Genomic DNA, 16,693 nt, shown 5'->3' with positions numbered 1-16,693 from the left:
AAGCAGCAGTGACTCCTGTGACAGCGGAGGAGATGGGATCTACTTAGGCGTGGAGCTGACAGAGAGTGCATGAGCCATTAGTCTTTGAAGGGAACAGAATGAGGGAGCTAATCAGAGGTTGTCATGGTGATGATTCTGTCCAGCTCCACATAGAGTTCAAAACTCATGAGCCCAGGGACACCAGAGTGACAGCCACAGCCACAGCCCTCCCTTCCTTTCAAGATCCACCCAGGGATGTTCAGGTATTCTTAAAGAAAGCCCTCCATTTGAGCATGCGATTTAAGGGTGAAAAACAATTCAATTTCCTGAAGAAACACTTGACAGCCAAGGTTTCATCAAATGAGGACCCCTCCCCCTCCCATGATGTCAGTGCTAAAGGGAAGGGGCAGAGCTGAAGGCAGCAAATCTCCAAATGTGACCCCGAGCCAGCAAGACACTTGGCAGCCTCCTAGAACGCAGATGCTCAGGCCCCAGCCAGACCTAGATACGAGATCAGGAGAGTCTGATATATGTTTGAGCTCCAAAGGGGCCATCTTCTGGGGAATACGGGTCTGAGAAAGCCCTCAATCAGGTTCCTATGAACCCTACATATAGCAAGTTCCTCAGAGCAAGGGGTTCTGTAGACACCTACTTCCTCAAAATTGGGGCTGGTTAGTGTTGGAGCAGCTGGAAGGCCAACAGCGTCGGTGGTGGGGCTGGGGCTAGGGCTGGTCTAGGCACCTGAACTCTACCTAGGACAAGTCCAGAAAGGTCACATGAAGGCGTCTCTCCTGACCCGCCACAGTGCTGCAGGCCTTGCCTATCTCTTTCAGCACGTGCCATTCACTGAAGACTAGCCAGACCCGCTCTTCCTGAACACAGGAAGGTTCCCAATGCTCACAGCTCAGAGCCCCACAAAGGAGGAGGTGTGCTGCTGGCCACAACCTAGACAAGGCAGAGGGATCAAAGAACGGAGCTACATGGCCTGATGTGCATAGACCAGCCCCAGTTCCGGTGCAGAGCAGGCCACCTCCCCGTCCTCTTCCTCCTCCAAGGGCACTGCTACAGTGCAGCAGAAAGGGAACTCCCCAGTCAGGAGCTCTGGGCACCCACCCAGAGCTGGCTGAGACTCTCCATGTGATTTGCCAGTGCCAGCACCTCTGGCTCTAACGGCTTCATGTGTCATACGGCAGAGCCAGACTCAGAGTTGGCCCGAGTCCCACGCAGGATCCAGGAATTTGGAATGAGAAACAAAACAGTGAAACATACCTCCATCCCTGATCCTCTTCCCAAGAAACGCCTTCAGCACACGCTCAAAATGATGGGGTGGTATTTCCAACGCTTGAAGTTCAGGAAGATGAGGAGATACAGGTGCCTCCCCAAGACAGTTATCCCCAACCACACAGCACCACACATGGCCCCTGCCTCCAACAAACCAGGCCTTCATTCCAACAGTCCCATCTCACTAGATATGCCATGGCTGTCTCCTAACCTTATACTAGAGCTGAGGAATCCCTGCCACTAGTGATGCAATCACCATGTTAAAGTCACTCGAGTGTTTGCGGTGATGCTGGTGGGAACACACACCTCATTGCCAGCCATGTGAAACAGCACAGTACACACACATTATGTATGGTACAGGATAACTGACTAAACTCTTGGCCCATGAATCTAATAAACTGTACTTCTATCGTTATTTCACGGTGCGCTTAACTTTCAATTTTACTGTGAAGCTTTGAGGCATGCTACATATTCTCACACATCTCCTGTTTACCGTCTCTTGCCTGCACAAAGCGAGCATGTGCAGTGGCTGACTAGACCACAGAGGTCTGTATTCCTGCACTGTGTGGTGATTTAAGAGGCTGCCCAGCCATACCACCCTTGGGTAGCCATGACATTGAGAAGCAAGGGAACGTGTGTGTGTGTGTGTGTGTGTGTGTGTGTGTGTGTGTGTGTGTGTGTGTGTGTGTGTGTGTGTATAAAAGCAGCCCTGAGCTCACACCCCCAAGCTTTCTTCTTCATTTTCAAGCCTGTCTCAGGGTCACCACTACTTTCTGGCAGTGTCTGTGCAGATAAGTGCTCAGGGACAACATGATTGGAGAGGCAGACAGAGACCACAGCTGACCAATCCCTACTCTCCCCAACCAAGGCTAACAACACAACCAGCTCTTAATCCCATGCCACTCTGAGAGCTGAGCCTGATTCACCTGCTCCGTGCCTGACTCACAGGGACACAGGGGTGGAGAGGGTTCTCTAGAGTTGTCAAACTTCGACACACTTTGCAATCAGGTAGAGGCTGGCTCTGGGGACACACCTCTTTGGAGCCTGGGCCCAGATGCTGCTGACCTTGGCTGCAGGTAGGAAAGGACTGGTCATGGTTACCTTACATTGTTCCTAGGGACTTCAGCAACACTGCAAAGTACAGTGAGATGCCCCCTGCTCTAGGGGCACAAGGTTGTTTAATTCGAAGGCCCAGATGAAGACACCCCTAGAGGCAGGCACGAGGCTCATATGAGGCTCATATGAGGCTCAGAAAACATGAAGACCTTCCCTAGGGGGCTGACAGCAGGGGTTAGCTGTCCTGGCCCCTGAACCCTGGCATGGTGCCTGGAAACCGCCTATTCAGATGCTTGTTTGCAGCAGAGTGTACCACAGGAGCTTTAGGGCACAGATTTGATGAATGCTTCACTCAGCCCAGCCTTCCCAAGGTGCCCCCTTCCTCTGCCCTTGGCCTTCCTTAATGAGACCCTCCACCTCTTCAGCACTCACGCAAACAGCCTTTGCCTTTGCAGGGCTCAGCTCTGAGCAGGGCAGGCCCTCTTGAACACAGACCCAAAGTCACCTTCTCCTCCTCCATGACTCCTCATGTGTCCAGCAAAAAGGAACCTGGGAGACTTTTCACTCTTCAACTGCAGTGTCATGGATTGGGGGAGCTGGGATCTCTGGACCTCTCCAGAAGTACCCACTGGCTCTTCCCACCCTGGCATGAACTTCTAGATCATGGGCAAAGAAGCAAGAAAGCGGTTCTCTGAGTGGGCGACCTCATCTTCAAGTGGAAGGAAACACCGCAGCTGACTGAGGTTGACCAGCTGTGTGCAGGCATGCACACTGAGGACTCAAACCCACGCTGCTAGCACCTGCTCTGTAAGTGCTAGCCCACAGTTCTCACCCACGTTAAGCCACCCCTACCTAGGCTTGCTCTGCCTCCCTCCCTCCCTCCCTCCCTCTCTCCCTCCCTCCCTCCCTCCCTCAGTTCCCTGAAGCCTGGGCTGGTTCTCAACTCTCTCCTGTTTGGGATATTTGATCATACTATGTGAAAGGTGCCTTCTGATTGGTTTAATAAAGAGTGGAATGGCCAATAGCTAGCCCGGAGAGACTAGGCAGGACTTCCAGGGAGGGGGATGGGAGGGAGAAGAACTGGAAATGAATCTAAGTGCTCGAGAGAAGCCAGCGAGACACTGAGGGAATTGGACATACAGAATGGAAGAGAGGTAAAGAACCATGCGGCAGAACATAGATTAGTAGAACTGTGATAATTTTAGTTATAAGAGTTAGTTGGGAACAAGCCTAAGCTAAAGGCCAAGCTTTTATAATTAATAATAAGTCTCCACATCATTATTTGGGGGCTGGCGGTCCAAGAAAGTCCAAAAAGAAAGTCGGACTACATGCCCCTCTCTTTAAGAAACCCCTTCCAGAGAGTTCCAAATGGTGTCTACCTCATCAGAAGAACTCTGACCTAGCAGAAAGGTGGGAAGTCTGTGGCCTCCCACACCATGATACAGTGACTCTGAGGTCCTCAAGCCCTCCTGCTTCCTGAAGATGACAGCTGCTAGATATTAATCCACCCTCCATTATACCTAAGAAAACCGAGCTGTTCCACGTCTTCAAAGGTGATATGGAAGTCACGCCGGACCTCAGAGCGTGCTGTCCTGAGGCAGCAACTGAGGGCAGAGACTACTCAAACCCAGGTCCCACTTGCAATGAACTGTGTCCCTAAGCAAGGTGTGGGGTTCCCTTGCGCCTGTGTCATCATCTATGAAGTAGGAGTAATTACAAACACCCCCACCTGCCGTGTTCTCCCACGGGTCCTGGCTCACCCGCTGCTGATGCCCATCCCCTCCTCCCTGGTTTTCATAGCTCTAGTTTCTCACCAGAACCTCCTGGGAGTTTCTGAATGTCATATAACTATGTCAAGCCAAGATTCTAGTTTAATCTGGACTGTGGCTTGTGGATGTTCTCCTAAAAAGTCCCTTGGTGGTGTTCCAAGCTACTCTAGCCCTTCCTGCTCACTCCTTCTGGCCGCTCACCTCTTCTTCTTCAAAGCCCCTCCCATCCCCGCCCACCCCTCCTTATATGAGTGTTCTGCTCACACCTGTCCTCGTTTGCTTTCAGACAAGGACACCCTGTGAGCAAGCCTGTCTTGTCAAATCCTTCCACCGGGTGTACAACTGAGGAGTGTAATTAAGCTGTCCACAGCCTCATACAGCATGTCTTCCTCAGCTCTCTTCCTTCCCCTTCTGAGAGGGGCCGTCTGTAACCAATGACTCCAGGTCAGGGGGCAGGCTGCATGGGGCCTGCCCACATGGTACAGAAGCACTGGATAGCTTCTGCCTTCAGGACCCACTCTGCCACCCACACAAAGATAAAGGAGTCACTTCGATAAGAGTGTGTACCCTCCTACTGTGTACCCATCGGCCCCCTTCCTCAGTTTTCCTAGTTGGTACGGGCTGGAGTCCATTTTCTGGTCTGGCAGGGAAGCAGCCATGCCATGCTGGGAGCACCTCCCCCTGGTCAAGCTTTGTGAAGGAGCTGCTGGTGCAAGGCTGGCCCATTGGAAATTCTGTTTACTGGGCTGCGAATTAATCACGCATTCAGGCAGATTGTTCTCTGAAGGGCTGGGTGAGTCTCGAGGGAAAGGCGCACCCCTCAGGATGGAGTGGAGCCCCACCCCTAGGTACACCCCTCAGGATGGAGTGGAGCCCCACCCCTAGGCAGCCTGCTCTGCAGGACAGGACCAGGAGAAAAGCATGGCATCTCCAAGATGTCCACCCAACCTCCCCTACACGTGCAGGGGGAGTTAGAAGACACCCCTGGGTCTTACCAGGAGTTGTGCCTCTCGCTCAGGACATGAACTGTTAGGAGGCACTTTTTGTAATCCTTGGGACTATTTGAGGGAACGGGCTAAAGATGTCCACATCCAGCATATGATATAGGAATTCCACATTAACCAATACCCTGAAGTTGGCTTACACTTTCAGCCCTGGCTTCTGCTGTACCCAGCAGATAGAAACTGACCCCATACCCTTGTCTCCAGCTGGCATACTCTACAGCACCGTAACAGCTGCATTCCTGCTGCCACTGGTCCCAGGTGGCCTGTGAACAAGCTCGTTGACAGCTGTTATCCAGACCAAGCCCAAGAGAAAACAGTGGCCACTTTAAGCTACCCAGAACAGCCCAGTACAGCCTGGCACAAGGAGAGACACCCAGTGTCACCGAGCAGAGCAGATGTCAAACACCATGCTCTCAGAGGACATTCTGCAGGCTCCAGAGTTTCCCACACCCTCCCACCACTTCTGCAAAGCTAGCTTGCATGTGCTAAGGACACCAGGACTGTCTACCATCTCACTCACCTGGGGAGGACTCATTGAGGCCCATCATGTCATTGGCCCTCTGGATCTTCTCCAGGCACATGGCTTGCTCCTTCTTTAAGATGCAGTCAGAGTGCATAGCAATAGCCTGTAGGACACGAGGAACGGACAATGAGAGAACAAGGAGCTCCACTGAAAACCCTTAGTTTGACTTAGAAGCAGAGTGTTAAGGAGGACCAGCAGGGGCATCAACATCTACTTTGTTACAGATGCCACGAGGACTCTCCCCAGACCCTAACTCAGTGTGTGGGTCTCACAGCCTCCTGAGCCTCAGTCTCCACCACTCTATGGTGACATTAACACTTGCATGCGCTGCCCTCCAGCTGCTGAGCATCTGTGTGTGCAAGCATGATAGAAGCCCATCAATACTGCAAAGGAGGGGCTTGTTTTATCTTCATCATTTTCTGTTGCGGATGTGTAACCAAGTAGAGATGCTATTTAACTTGTTCCAAGACACATGGCGGTGTAACAGGGTTTGAATCTGATGTGTTGGCTCTTGCTGCACTTTAGGGGGAGGCAAGAAGTGGTAAACTGAGGGCCACAGGAGCTGGTGCCCTTCCGAAGCAGACAAAGGGGTAATGGTAGGATTCCGGGCCTCACCACTCTCTTTCGGAGGAAGAGAGACAGGCTCAGAGAGGGTGTGGTACAAAGCCCAGTTCAGGTCCTACAGCAGGATCCAAGGACTTTACAGCCACACTCGGCTATCATGATAGATGACAAAGTTCATTTTCATCAATCCCCAGGTCAGAAATGATTCCCTTGGCAAAGATCTGAGCTGCCAAGGGTCATGTCCCAAGACAGGTCCAACCCCAGCTGCTTACAGAGAGAGGGTGTGCCTGTCTGTCACATAAGGAGATATAGATCAAGAGGCTGGGTCCCAGGGACTCTAAGGACAGCCTCATTCTGGCCCAAATGGAACTCTCCTTCTCTCCTGGTCTTCACCCTTGATCAACAGAGATCAGAGCAGAGGACAAGCCCCCGAGTTTAGATGTCAGAAGGTTCATGAGATGGGAACCAGAGGACCATTCTGTGGCCCTAACCAGAGACCCTGCACACAGTTGAGCTATCCAAATACTATGCAACTCTAAATGCTACCGCGCATGTCACCATCCTAATAGACTTGTAAATTCTGTAACAAGTTTCAGTCCAATCAGCACCAGTCGAGGAAAATCATTTATCTAATTCACACTACAGAACCGTGAGTGGTGCAGTGTGTGTGTAGGGGGGAGGGGCGGTGAGTGTTGGCAGAATTTGACAGACATGCCAGTGGAGGGGACAGCTTGGCTGACAGTATGCAGAAACAACTGGTTCTCCAGGTGGAGACTCAGTACACGTGTGCAGGGAGGCTCTGGGCCCTTACCACAGGCAGCAGGAGGAGAGCCGTCAGGGAGCCCTGCAGGACTCTGGCCATGGTGCTTCCCAGCCTCGATCTCTGGCTGCGGCTCCCAGCAGTGGAGAATCAGAGCCAGAGCCGCTGTCCACAGGCTGAAGGGAAGGAAAGACGACATACCGTGTTAGCTGCCGTGGATTCCCAGGCCAGGCTTCCAGCCCTGATTAACCCTTGGGGCCCGAACTCCTTTTTTACCCTTTTGTCCTACTGACATGAGTTGAGTACCATCTGCACAGGCCCACAGTAGGGCACCGTATGTGGGTACACGCCAGCTCAGCCACCAGGCTACTGGAACACTCTAGGGCAGCTTATTCCTCTGGAGTATACCAGCTGTCTCCATGTCTGGACATTCTCTGCTTCCACACAGGAACAGCATTTTGGTTGGCATATGCATGCCCCCCTAGCAGTGACATTTACCAGGCTCCCTTGTTCTCAGGCACAAGCGTGAGCCTCTTGTGCAGGGCACACATGCTCCCAGATCTTTCCCTTTCCCTTCTAAACGCAGGGCCCACATCCTCAGGGGAGATGGAATAAATCCCTTCGATTGGAGAATGACACTGGAATAGAAGCCAGGATCACTGTGCAGTCTGTGGCAGCAAGACACCTCTCCAGCCTGGGTGGCCTAGCTAACTCCATACCAGCTGTTCACTCTGAAAGGGCCTCTTTGCTCCCACTGCATAGTTGGGACAAGTACATTTTCCTTTCACCCTGTCTCACCACACTTTGTCCTCAGTGACTGCTAAAGAGTGCGTTCACACCTTAGTGCTGCTGGACCTCAAGGACAGGTGTGGGAGTGAGGACCAGGGCCCCAGAAGAGACCAGAAAAGCTCCAGACAACTGGGGACACTGGGGAAGCAAGCTCGCACCTATCCAGGGCCTGTTCTGCTTCTCAAATTGACCATCGATACAAATGCCTTGCCATCAGGAGCTCTACGCCGGGGAAGGTTCGCCGTTGGACAGAAAGCAGCATACATGTGATTACTCACCGCAGCATGATCACACTGGCCCTGCTAAGCAGAGTCCCGTCATCCCTTCAGAGTGGTGGTGGTTATTACTACAGTGTTGTGGGAAGGATTATTAAGTAGCCCTATCAGAGCACGCTAACACAGAAGGGCTTCTTCACTCCTCAGTCTACGGCTCACCCAGAGGTGCCGAGGAGGCCTCAGATAGCTGATACTTACTGGGGGAGGGGGCAAGGAGGGCTGGGTGGGCTGGGAGAAGGCTGGAGGTCAGACGCACAGGCTTGAGTTCCTGCACCTCCCAGCCCCATGCACTCCTGGTGGCTACGGGCAGCCTTGGTTCAGCACTGGTGGTTCCCCCAAAGGCCGCAATCACCTCTAGCAGTCTGAGGCCCCAGACTCTGCCTGCAGAAATAACTTCAGACTTCCTTAGGATAGAGGAATATCTAGCTCTGGGGACCTCAGCAAGAGTGAGAAGCCATCTTTCCCAGCTAGTTCAGGATAGAAAAACCAGGAAGAACAAGACGTCCTCTGTGCTCAGGGCTGACTGTCCTTCACCTTGAGTAACCTCAAGATGAAGACTCCAAAATGGAGCTGTGGTCCCCAGGGAAACCCTTTGGGAGCAGGCTGTCCCCAGACACACATACTTCCTCTCCATCCCGGGCCCTGTCAGCCTGGTGCGGCCTGGGGCCACCTGCCAGTCTGGCCCTCCAGTTGAGTTGTGGAGATGGGCTTATGGTGGTTCTGCCTTAACCCGTGTGAGAACCTTGGGATGCACACTGGGGCAAAGAGACCTGGAACAGAGAGGTCTGGTGGAGGGGACATGAAGGCAGAGAGCTGGGGAGGGGGGCAGCGTTGGTATTCTGTCTCCCCATTTCCTTGTCTCTCTACTCCCCTCTCTGAGACAAAGGAGCATAAAAATATGTCGTGTCACAGATACTGCACCATCTTTATCCACAAGGCTTCCATTTGATAGCACAAATATGGTCATCCGTCCCCTTATGGAGACCCAGAGCCATGTAAAGAAGACACTGCTGTGGGGAGACTCCTGGCTCACGGACACATCACCCTCCTGCAGAAACGGACAGGGATCCTTGGTTCTGTGTGCAGTCTCCTGGACAAACCCAGGGAGATGCGCAGAGTGCCAGCACAGGAGCCATGAGTGCACACAGTTCAGAACCTCAGGTGGGGCAGCCACCAAGCACGAGCTAGGTACTGCCGCTCCACATGACCCCTACCACGGAGGGCCCAGGCCCTGGCTTCTCCTCCCGACTCTGCAAGCCTCACGTAGCGTGGCTCTCTGCTCTTCCCAGTGGGTGCTTCTGTCCTGTCCCCTCTCTTTCTCAGCAGCGCCTAGCGCGGGCACCCCACAGTGCTCTGTGGGGCCCAGGCACAGTCCTCCACAGGCAGCCCTCCAACATGTGTGTGCCCTGGATCTGCCACACCAGCCTGCTGCTTCTCTCTGCCCAGGCTGCCCTCCTTGGAGATGCCAGTGACCCTGTCATGGAATGCGACGGGCCGCCCTGAGAAGGGACACCAGGCCCTTTTGACTTGGCCACACTGTGCGCCCCACCCTGCGCTCTCTCTGGGGTTCAGGCTGTGCTAGGCAGGTGGCTCTGGGAACAGGGAAGCCTTGCCCCCATGCTCTTAGTGTTTCCCATGGAGGTTTGAGCCTTGACCCTTAGGCTTCCTGCTTGGCCTCTACACGTTGTCTGCAAAGTCCCCAAGGCAGCACTGCAAGCATGTGTCACAGCCGGGCATCTGTGAGGTGTCTCCCACTCTGCGCTCATGATTCCTGTGCCACTGTGCTGTCTCCTCCGCCCTGTGTCACAAATACTGGGACCAGCAGGCTGACTGCTCTTTATCTCCTAACAGCCAGTACTCACTAAGCACTCAGTGTGTGCTGGGCGCTCTTCCAACTTGAATACCCTGTCAACTCCTGTAGCCTGACTGACACATATGAAGAAGCTCCTGGCACGGACCTCGTTCTATAGGGGAGGTGACAGGGGCACAGAGAGACTGTACAGCTTCTCCAAGGTCACACAGGAGGTGCCTTGTTGAGCTAGAAAGTAGCTCCAAAACATACATGTCCCTTGACTTCTGCCACTCTGTCACTCGTAAAGGAGTCTGCTTCACCCCCTGGTGACTTCTCACCCTCTCAGAGGTATGCAGATCCTCTAGGGCCGGCTGCCACTGGCCTGTACAGATGCAGGCCTACCTGTGCCTGTTTCCCTCTTCTGGAAGAGCAGCTGTGAACAGAATAATTCAGTCCTGCCTGAGATCAACTTGAAAAGCCATGGCAAGGCTGACACCAGAGCCGGAAGGTGTTTCCCAAGGTTACACGGTGTGGAGCCTAGGGATATGCCTGACAGGAATGGGATGTGGACTGAGCTTTGGAGGGTCTGGGAGACCCCAGAACATACCACCCCTCTATCCAGCGAAGGCCTGCCCTCCCTGGGCACCAGCCGTTCTGCTGTGAGCAGAGCAGGAACTGACAACAGTAGCCGCATCACCACTCAGCACACTGGAGAACTGGTGACTCACACACGGGCCTTGAGACGTTCCTCGTCAGAAGAAGGGATTTGCAGACCCTTCAGATGCCCTCCTCACTGCAGCAAACCCAGCAGAGGCCATCTGCCATGCTCAGCGGGGGCGTGGTTTCTGCTCCAGACCGCTTACAACTCCTCCCACAGCAGGTCCAGGCCCTCATTTGGAGTCTGGTGTCTCTCTGCATCCTCCCCTACTCTGAACTCTTCTGCCCTAGGAAGCCCCTACAGGGATGGACATACAGGCTTGGGTTCCTCATATGTCCTGCATCAGAGTCACCTCCAGGGTAGGGGAGGGAGCCAGCCTAGCAGCTAGGGACACTGGAGGGCTGCATCAGAAAATGGGTGGTACTGGGTGGGAAGAGATTGCTACGCCCCCACCAAGAGAAAAGATTTCCCTGGCCACCGAGCAGAGCAACCACAGCGCCCTCAGGATCAGGACCAAGTCGATGGAAAGTGAGCTGAATTCTGAGACCTGGGGGATATGACAGAAAAGTATCCCTGGACGATGCCACATGAAAGAAAGGTCCTTGGAGGACAGCAGGGCAAGAGAGAAGTGAGGGGGGCGGGGAGGCCTGTTACCCGAGCCTTAGGTTCCCAGTGAAGAGATTCCAAGGCGCACAGCGGCTGCCAGTGCTCTCAGCCAGTATGCCACATGTCCATCTGCCAGGGAGAAGGTGGGAAGAGCCAGGTACGACTGAGAATCTTAGGAGAGCCAGGAGGACGGAGGCCACTCCACCCTTGGAATGCCACCTCCTGAAAACCCACTTACTCCCTCACTCTACCCTCCGGTCCCCAGCTCTGAACGAAGAGCCCCTCCCTAGGCTGTTGAGGGCTTGCCAAGTTCCCCGTGAGATCCAAGGTGAGGCTTTGAACTGTCTTCTCCCTCATAAGAGGAACAGGAGAAGGGGCTTAGGAACTCCTTGGCATGCTCAGACAACATCAGAAGCATTTAATGTGTGCTGTCTCCGGCCATACTTCGGGGGTGGGGGTGTCCCCTGAGCACACTGGAGGCCTCTCCCAGTACTGACAAACAGATGCCTCTGGGATACCAAGGGGAGCAACTAGTGCTCAGGCATCTTGAGCTCTGAGACCAGATGTCCTGTTTCTTCAACCTCTTGGATCCTTTCTTGCCTCTAACCATCCAGCCCAAGAGTGAAGGACTCTTCCAGCCAGTCAAATTCACTTCGTTCACTATTTTTGGACAGAGAGTCAAGTATGGTTTCTAAATGTGCATTTTTAAATGGCCAGGAAATTAAAAGAATCACATTTCACAAAATACAAATTGCATGAAATTAAAATATTGGGTTCCAAAAAATTTACCAAAATATAACCAGGTTTAGTTTCTTTTCCTGTGTTCCCTGTGTTTGCTTCCAAGCTTAACACAGCAGGACAAGGCCTCTGCAACCAAATATGATGGTCACAGAGTCTAAAATATTTACTAGATTTACAGAAAAGAAAAAAAGCCACAGTCCATGGTCTAAGTTCCTGCAACACAGTGAACAAATACCACACAGATACAGAAGATACAGACACAGACACAGACCACACACACACACACATACACCTAGGCCTTCATTAAGGTTAGCTTTTGTGACCAAGTGCTCCCAGATCTTGTGTGAGGATGTGTTTCTGTAGCTGCCTACCTCTATCTCATCTCAGATCCCAGGCAGGTGTCATGGGAAGCCTACATGCTTACCCAGCTGTGTATCACTCCTCTGTGTGTCAGTGTGGGGGTGGTTATCATTGTGTGCTTCTGACGGCATCCAGAGCTCAGTACAAACACATCCCAGCTAAGGGTTTCCCTGCCTCCATGTTGCCAGGCAGCTGGACATGAAGTCCAATCCATTCAGGCATAGAAGCCCAGTACCTTCTATTCAGAAGTGGCAGGTAGCTTTTGAGGCCTCTAGGCCTTCTGGGGTGAAAGGCCCCAATATCCCCTGCCTGGAGCATCACTACTCTGTCCCTGTGTTCCCTCTGCATCTTTCGGTCACCTCAGGGTCAGTTCCAAGATGAGTGGCTTGCAGGTGGACACGGTGTTCCTGGTCCTAAATGAAGTTCTCACCCTGCATTGAGCACCCTGGGCCCTGCCATTGGGCAGGCAGCACAGGATCCCTCACTTACTCAATGCCATTCCTGGGCAATGAAATGCATCCCCGCTAGGCCACTTTCCCCGTGAGAAAGCCACCTTGTGGCCCTATCTACTGTCCTACCTGTATACCCATCTGTAAACCTGCACTGAATGCATCCACCACTCACTGCAATGGAAGCAAAGGATGTCCAAAAGTGGAAGCATGGCAGAGGTGACTGTGTGAAAAAACAAAACAAAAAACAAGGGCTCCAGAGCGCTTCACCAATCAGCCCCCTGCCAGCCTGAGATATGCACAAAACAGGATGGGAATGCAGGCTTTACCCTCTCTCAGTCTCGGGAGTGCAGGAAAAGGCTCACCACAGACATGTCCCTCACCACACAGAGACAGACAGACCCTCGGGGATCTCAGGACAGACGCCCCACCTCCCACCAACTACCCCTGATGGCAGAAAGCGGGAGGAACCGCATCTGACTCCTGGTCACACCACACACACACTTGTTGATGGATTGGTCAGGAGATCTGGCTCAAGGCTGGCTCCAGTATGTCCTGTCTTTAATTTGTGTGTTCCGATTTTGGCTTGTGCCCAGACTGGAGCCTTTGCCTGTTTTCTCCAAGGTCAGGGAGGAGCAGGAGTCCTAGGCCCACATTTGGAAATGGGGGCTCCTCCAGCCTCACCCGCCCCTCACACCAAATGCATTCAGGGCCTCCTGAACAAAGCTAGAACTACCTACTATCCCTGGGCCCCGGCAGGCTCCATCACCATATCCTGTTGTCTTCCGATGCCCACAGCCACCCTCTGGCCTCCAGCTCGACCTTCAGCATGGTCTGCCTCAATCCAACAGCAATCCCAGGGCAAACTGCCCTCAACATGCCCTGTGTGGGCTCTGAACTCCCACATACCCTCGAAGGGATGCACCTGAGCTGCCACGGGAAAATCCCAGAGTCCTGTTTCTCTTTTTGTTTGGGGAATGAGGGGCTATGGGACACAGCCTTAAGTAAAGAAAAGTAGCCACACACATGAGCCCCGAAATGGCCTGAAGAATTACCAAGGCTCATTCTCAGGCCAAGATGGTCCAGAAGGCTCTCTGAGCTAGCTCCTTCGAGAACTGATGCTCCACTCCTTAGCAGCAAGTGAAATGCCATCACCGTCCCCTTGCTGCGCGCTTGGTGCCTCTGACCCCCAAACCTGCCATGCTCTTGCTGATGGATGACACAGTCCTGCTCCGAGCAGCTAGCTACTGTGGGCCTTTAAAACAGTCAGCAGGGGTCTCAGGTGGACCCACTTCAACAAGCCCACTCCAGCAGCGATTTTCTCCCACAGGCCCTGCAGGGCGTTTCCTTGTTAGACCACCAAAGTCCAAGCGTTCTCTCATTCAACATCTCTGCTCAGGAAAAACCGTAGGGCTATCCTTTTTAAACAGTCTCAAAGGTTATCTCCACTGGGGAACAAACTAAACTGGTTCCTACCCTACCTCCATCCCTAGTACGTAGCTTGACAACCCCTCAAATACCCCCCCAGACTGTGGAACCGAGTCCCCCAATGGACCCTCCGGTGTCTTCCTTCCAAATCCGCGTAGGCGCGTTGGTCCACCCTGGAGACAGGGAGGTAGATGTCTTGGGGTCCCTCTGGCCGCAGTGTCATCCCTGTTCCTAATGTTCTTTTCTGGCACCAGAAAATGCTGAGAGAGCTAGGCCGATCCCCCACTGAGTGGTCTACAGGTATGGTAACCCCAAGCCATGGTCCCATACACTTGGATCGGGCAGAGCGAAGCTAGCCAGCCCACGGCAGCCAGAGAGGTTGGGCTTCTGCGCTGTGCCCCTCACCGGCTCTGGGTCGGCGTAGCATGTGGCTGCAGGAGACCTCTGGGCTGGAGGAAGGGTCCAAGGGCCCCCACCTGAACAGGGTCTGGAGCTGGGCGTGCGCTGCGGAGCGGAGGGACAGGCCGGGGGTGGTGGACCTTACCTGCTGGTCACAGGGCCCGGACAGGCTGAGGGGCGCCGGGACCGAAGGTGCAGGAGGGCGCGCAGACCGCGAATCGGCGCCGGGAGCTTCTCTGGCTGGAGCGTGTGAGCCGCGGAGCACGCGCCGAGCCTGGTCTCTGAGTGCGTGTGGCCGCGGGCAGCTAGGTCTGTGTCCCTGCGCCGCGGCGTGTGCGTGTGTGCACACGGGAACCACGCTGGTCCAGAGCCACCGCCAGTCACCGCCGGGGAAGGGAGCCAGGAGCTCCTCAGTCTGCTTTCGCCCGCCCCGCGCCGCGCGGCCCGCTCTGTCCTGCGGGAGAGGCGCCGCCTCTGCTGCGCAGCCAGGCCCCGGGCTGAGGGAGGCGACAGACCACCACCTCCCCCAGCGGACCTCGCAGGCTGCGGGTGGGGTGCAGGCCAATGAGCGCCGGGGGGCGGGGTTAGGCCCGGGGCAGAGATAAGGAGCTGGATGGGGACCACCGCACTGACACGAGCCCACAAGCCGGAGGAGCTGCGGCAGAGACCCAGGGCGCGGAGGCGGAGGTAACAGCCCCCCTTTCCCAGCTCTGTCGCAGAGCTTCCGGGCTGAGTTGAGCCTTCCTCAGGACTCTCCACCTTTTTGTCCAACCGCAAAAACATCCAAGAGAGAAAACCCTCTCCCTCTCCTCACTGTTTCCAAGCCTCCCCTGGCAACCCTGCTACCTGAGCAAGTCCCAGGCGCTCTTTGGGTCTTTCTCTGCCTACAATCTGGGTCTGCAAGCGTTGGGTTGCAAGTGTCTATGTGGATGTCCTCAAACGTGACGCTCTGGAGAACACCTCTATAGCCTGTATAGGAGTGATGGTGCGTATAGGAGGTCTCTTAAAATAAATGCAAGTGCCTTGCCAGGTCTGTGGGTCATTTCTGAGACTCGACTTCTTCCCCTGCACTACATATATTCATAGTTCCTGTTTCTGGGGGTAATGAGAACAGCATTGAGTAAGGACAGACTGTGTGCCAGGAGTAGGCTTATGCTAGCCTCATATAGTCTCTGAGGCTGAACAAATTACTACTGTTATTGGTACAATTGGGTAAGTGGAGGCTTAATGAGCAGAACTCAGCAGGCTAAGGTCACATAGCCAACTGTCTTGCCACGCCCAGTTGGCTGTAACTGTCCCCAGTCAGAGCATCCTGTGAGTTCTCCCCATCCCCATCATTCAGCTAAGTTCTGGGCCACCCTTCCTTTGGTCCAATCACTGGGGTACAGAGAGCCTTTTGAGGAATCCCCAAGGAGGAAGAGGCAAGGAGAAAGCACTTGAGCCTTTCTTTGAGCAGAAGATGAAAGGTCGGGAAGAAAGAGAAGAACATGGGATGGGAGCCAGACAGAACCCTGCCACATAAGACCTGACCATTTTACACGCCATTTCACAAGTGAAAACAGTAAGGCTCAGAATAAGGAGCAACCTTATGTCCCAAAAAGTTATGTGAAGTGCCCTATAGACAGACAGCACGTCCATGATTCCCCCTTGTAGCCGGCTAAGCACCAGCCCCCACTGCCTCGCCTCACTGTTAGCTTGTGTTCCTTGCAGACCGTGTTCCGCGGGAAGAGAAGTAGAGAATACCAGTCTTCTCTGTCAAGAGAAAGAGCACAGGTGCTAAGCAGGTGTCAGCAAGACCACCCCCTGGAATGCACTGCATCTTTTTCTAGTCTGGGGGGTCAGCTCCTCTACTGGGCCTCCGGCCCTGGTGTAGGACCAATCAAATGAGATGTCACCTACGAAAGTGCCCTGTAAACTGCGGGACGTACAAGGGAAGGCATGGCTGCTGGGAACCTCCAGATAGGAATTGAAGCGTGAAATGCCGGACACTGGCACCAGGGGATGCGTGGAATGGGGAGATGGGATCACCCACGGGAAGGCAGCTCACTCCAGAAATGGCCACAGTCAGCGTCCTCCATAGAAGTCCTGCACTTTGAGGTCGAGCACCCAGTTCCTGGGTTAGTACGCGTTCTTGGTTCTTCACATCTGTGTCTGATGTTTGCTACCAGGTGCTCATCGTGGTGTCTGAGAAGGTAGCCATGACCTGCATCTTCCTCTGTCCAGGCAGTCAGCTGTGCAGAAGGAGGTGAGACGCTCACAC

At 53.9% G+C, this 16,693-nt stretch overlaps 1 protein-coding gene across 6 annotated transcripts in view; it reads right to left on the bottom strand.

The window, feature by feature from the left end:
• Window positions 1-15,459, bottom strand: part of Adcyap1r1 (ADCYAP receptor type I) — a 50,714-nt gene extending 35,255 nt beyond the window's left edge. For 2 of the 6 annotated variants that reach the window (XM_040737296.1, XM_040737297.1), the window contains exons 1-3: window positions 14,579-15,455; window positions 6,988-7,112; window positions 5,610-5,715 (exon numbers count right to left, since the gene is read on the bottom strand). In XM_040737296.1, the coding sequence (XP_040593230.1) occupies window positions 5,610-5,715; window positions 6,988-7,038 (157 nt within the window). In that variant the 5' untranslated portion in view covers window positions 7,039-7,112; window positions 14,579-15,455. Of the gene's footprint in view, window positions 1-5,609; window positions 5,716-6,987; window positions 7,113-14,578 lie in introns of all 6 variants that reach the window. The other 4 variants (XM_040737301.1, XM_040737299.1, XM_040737298.1 and 1 more) reach the window with 4 other exon arrangements.
• Between the last annotated feature and the right edge of the window lie 1,234 nt (window positions 15,460-16,693).

The sequence above is a fragment of the Mesocricetus auratus genome, unplaced genomic scaffold, assembly GCF_017639785.1.
Source record: "Mesocricetus auratus isolate SY011 unplaced genomic scaffold, BCM_Maur_2.0 Super-Scaffold_100676, whole genome shotgun sequence".
Classification (NCBI taxonomy): Eukaryota; Metazoa; Chordata; class Mammalia; order Rodentia; family Cricetidae; genus Mesocricetus; species Mesocricetus auratus.
This window is presented reverse-complemented; position numbering and strand designations above follow the sequence as displayed.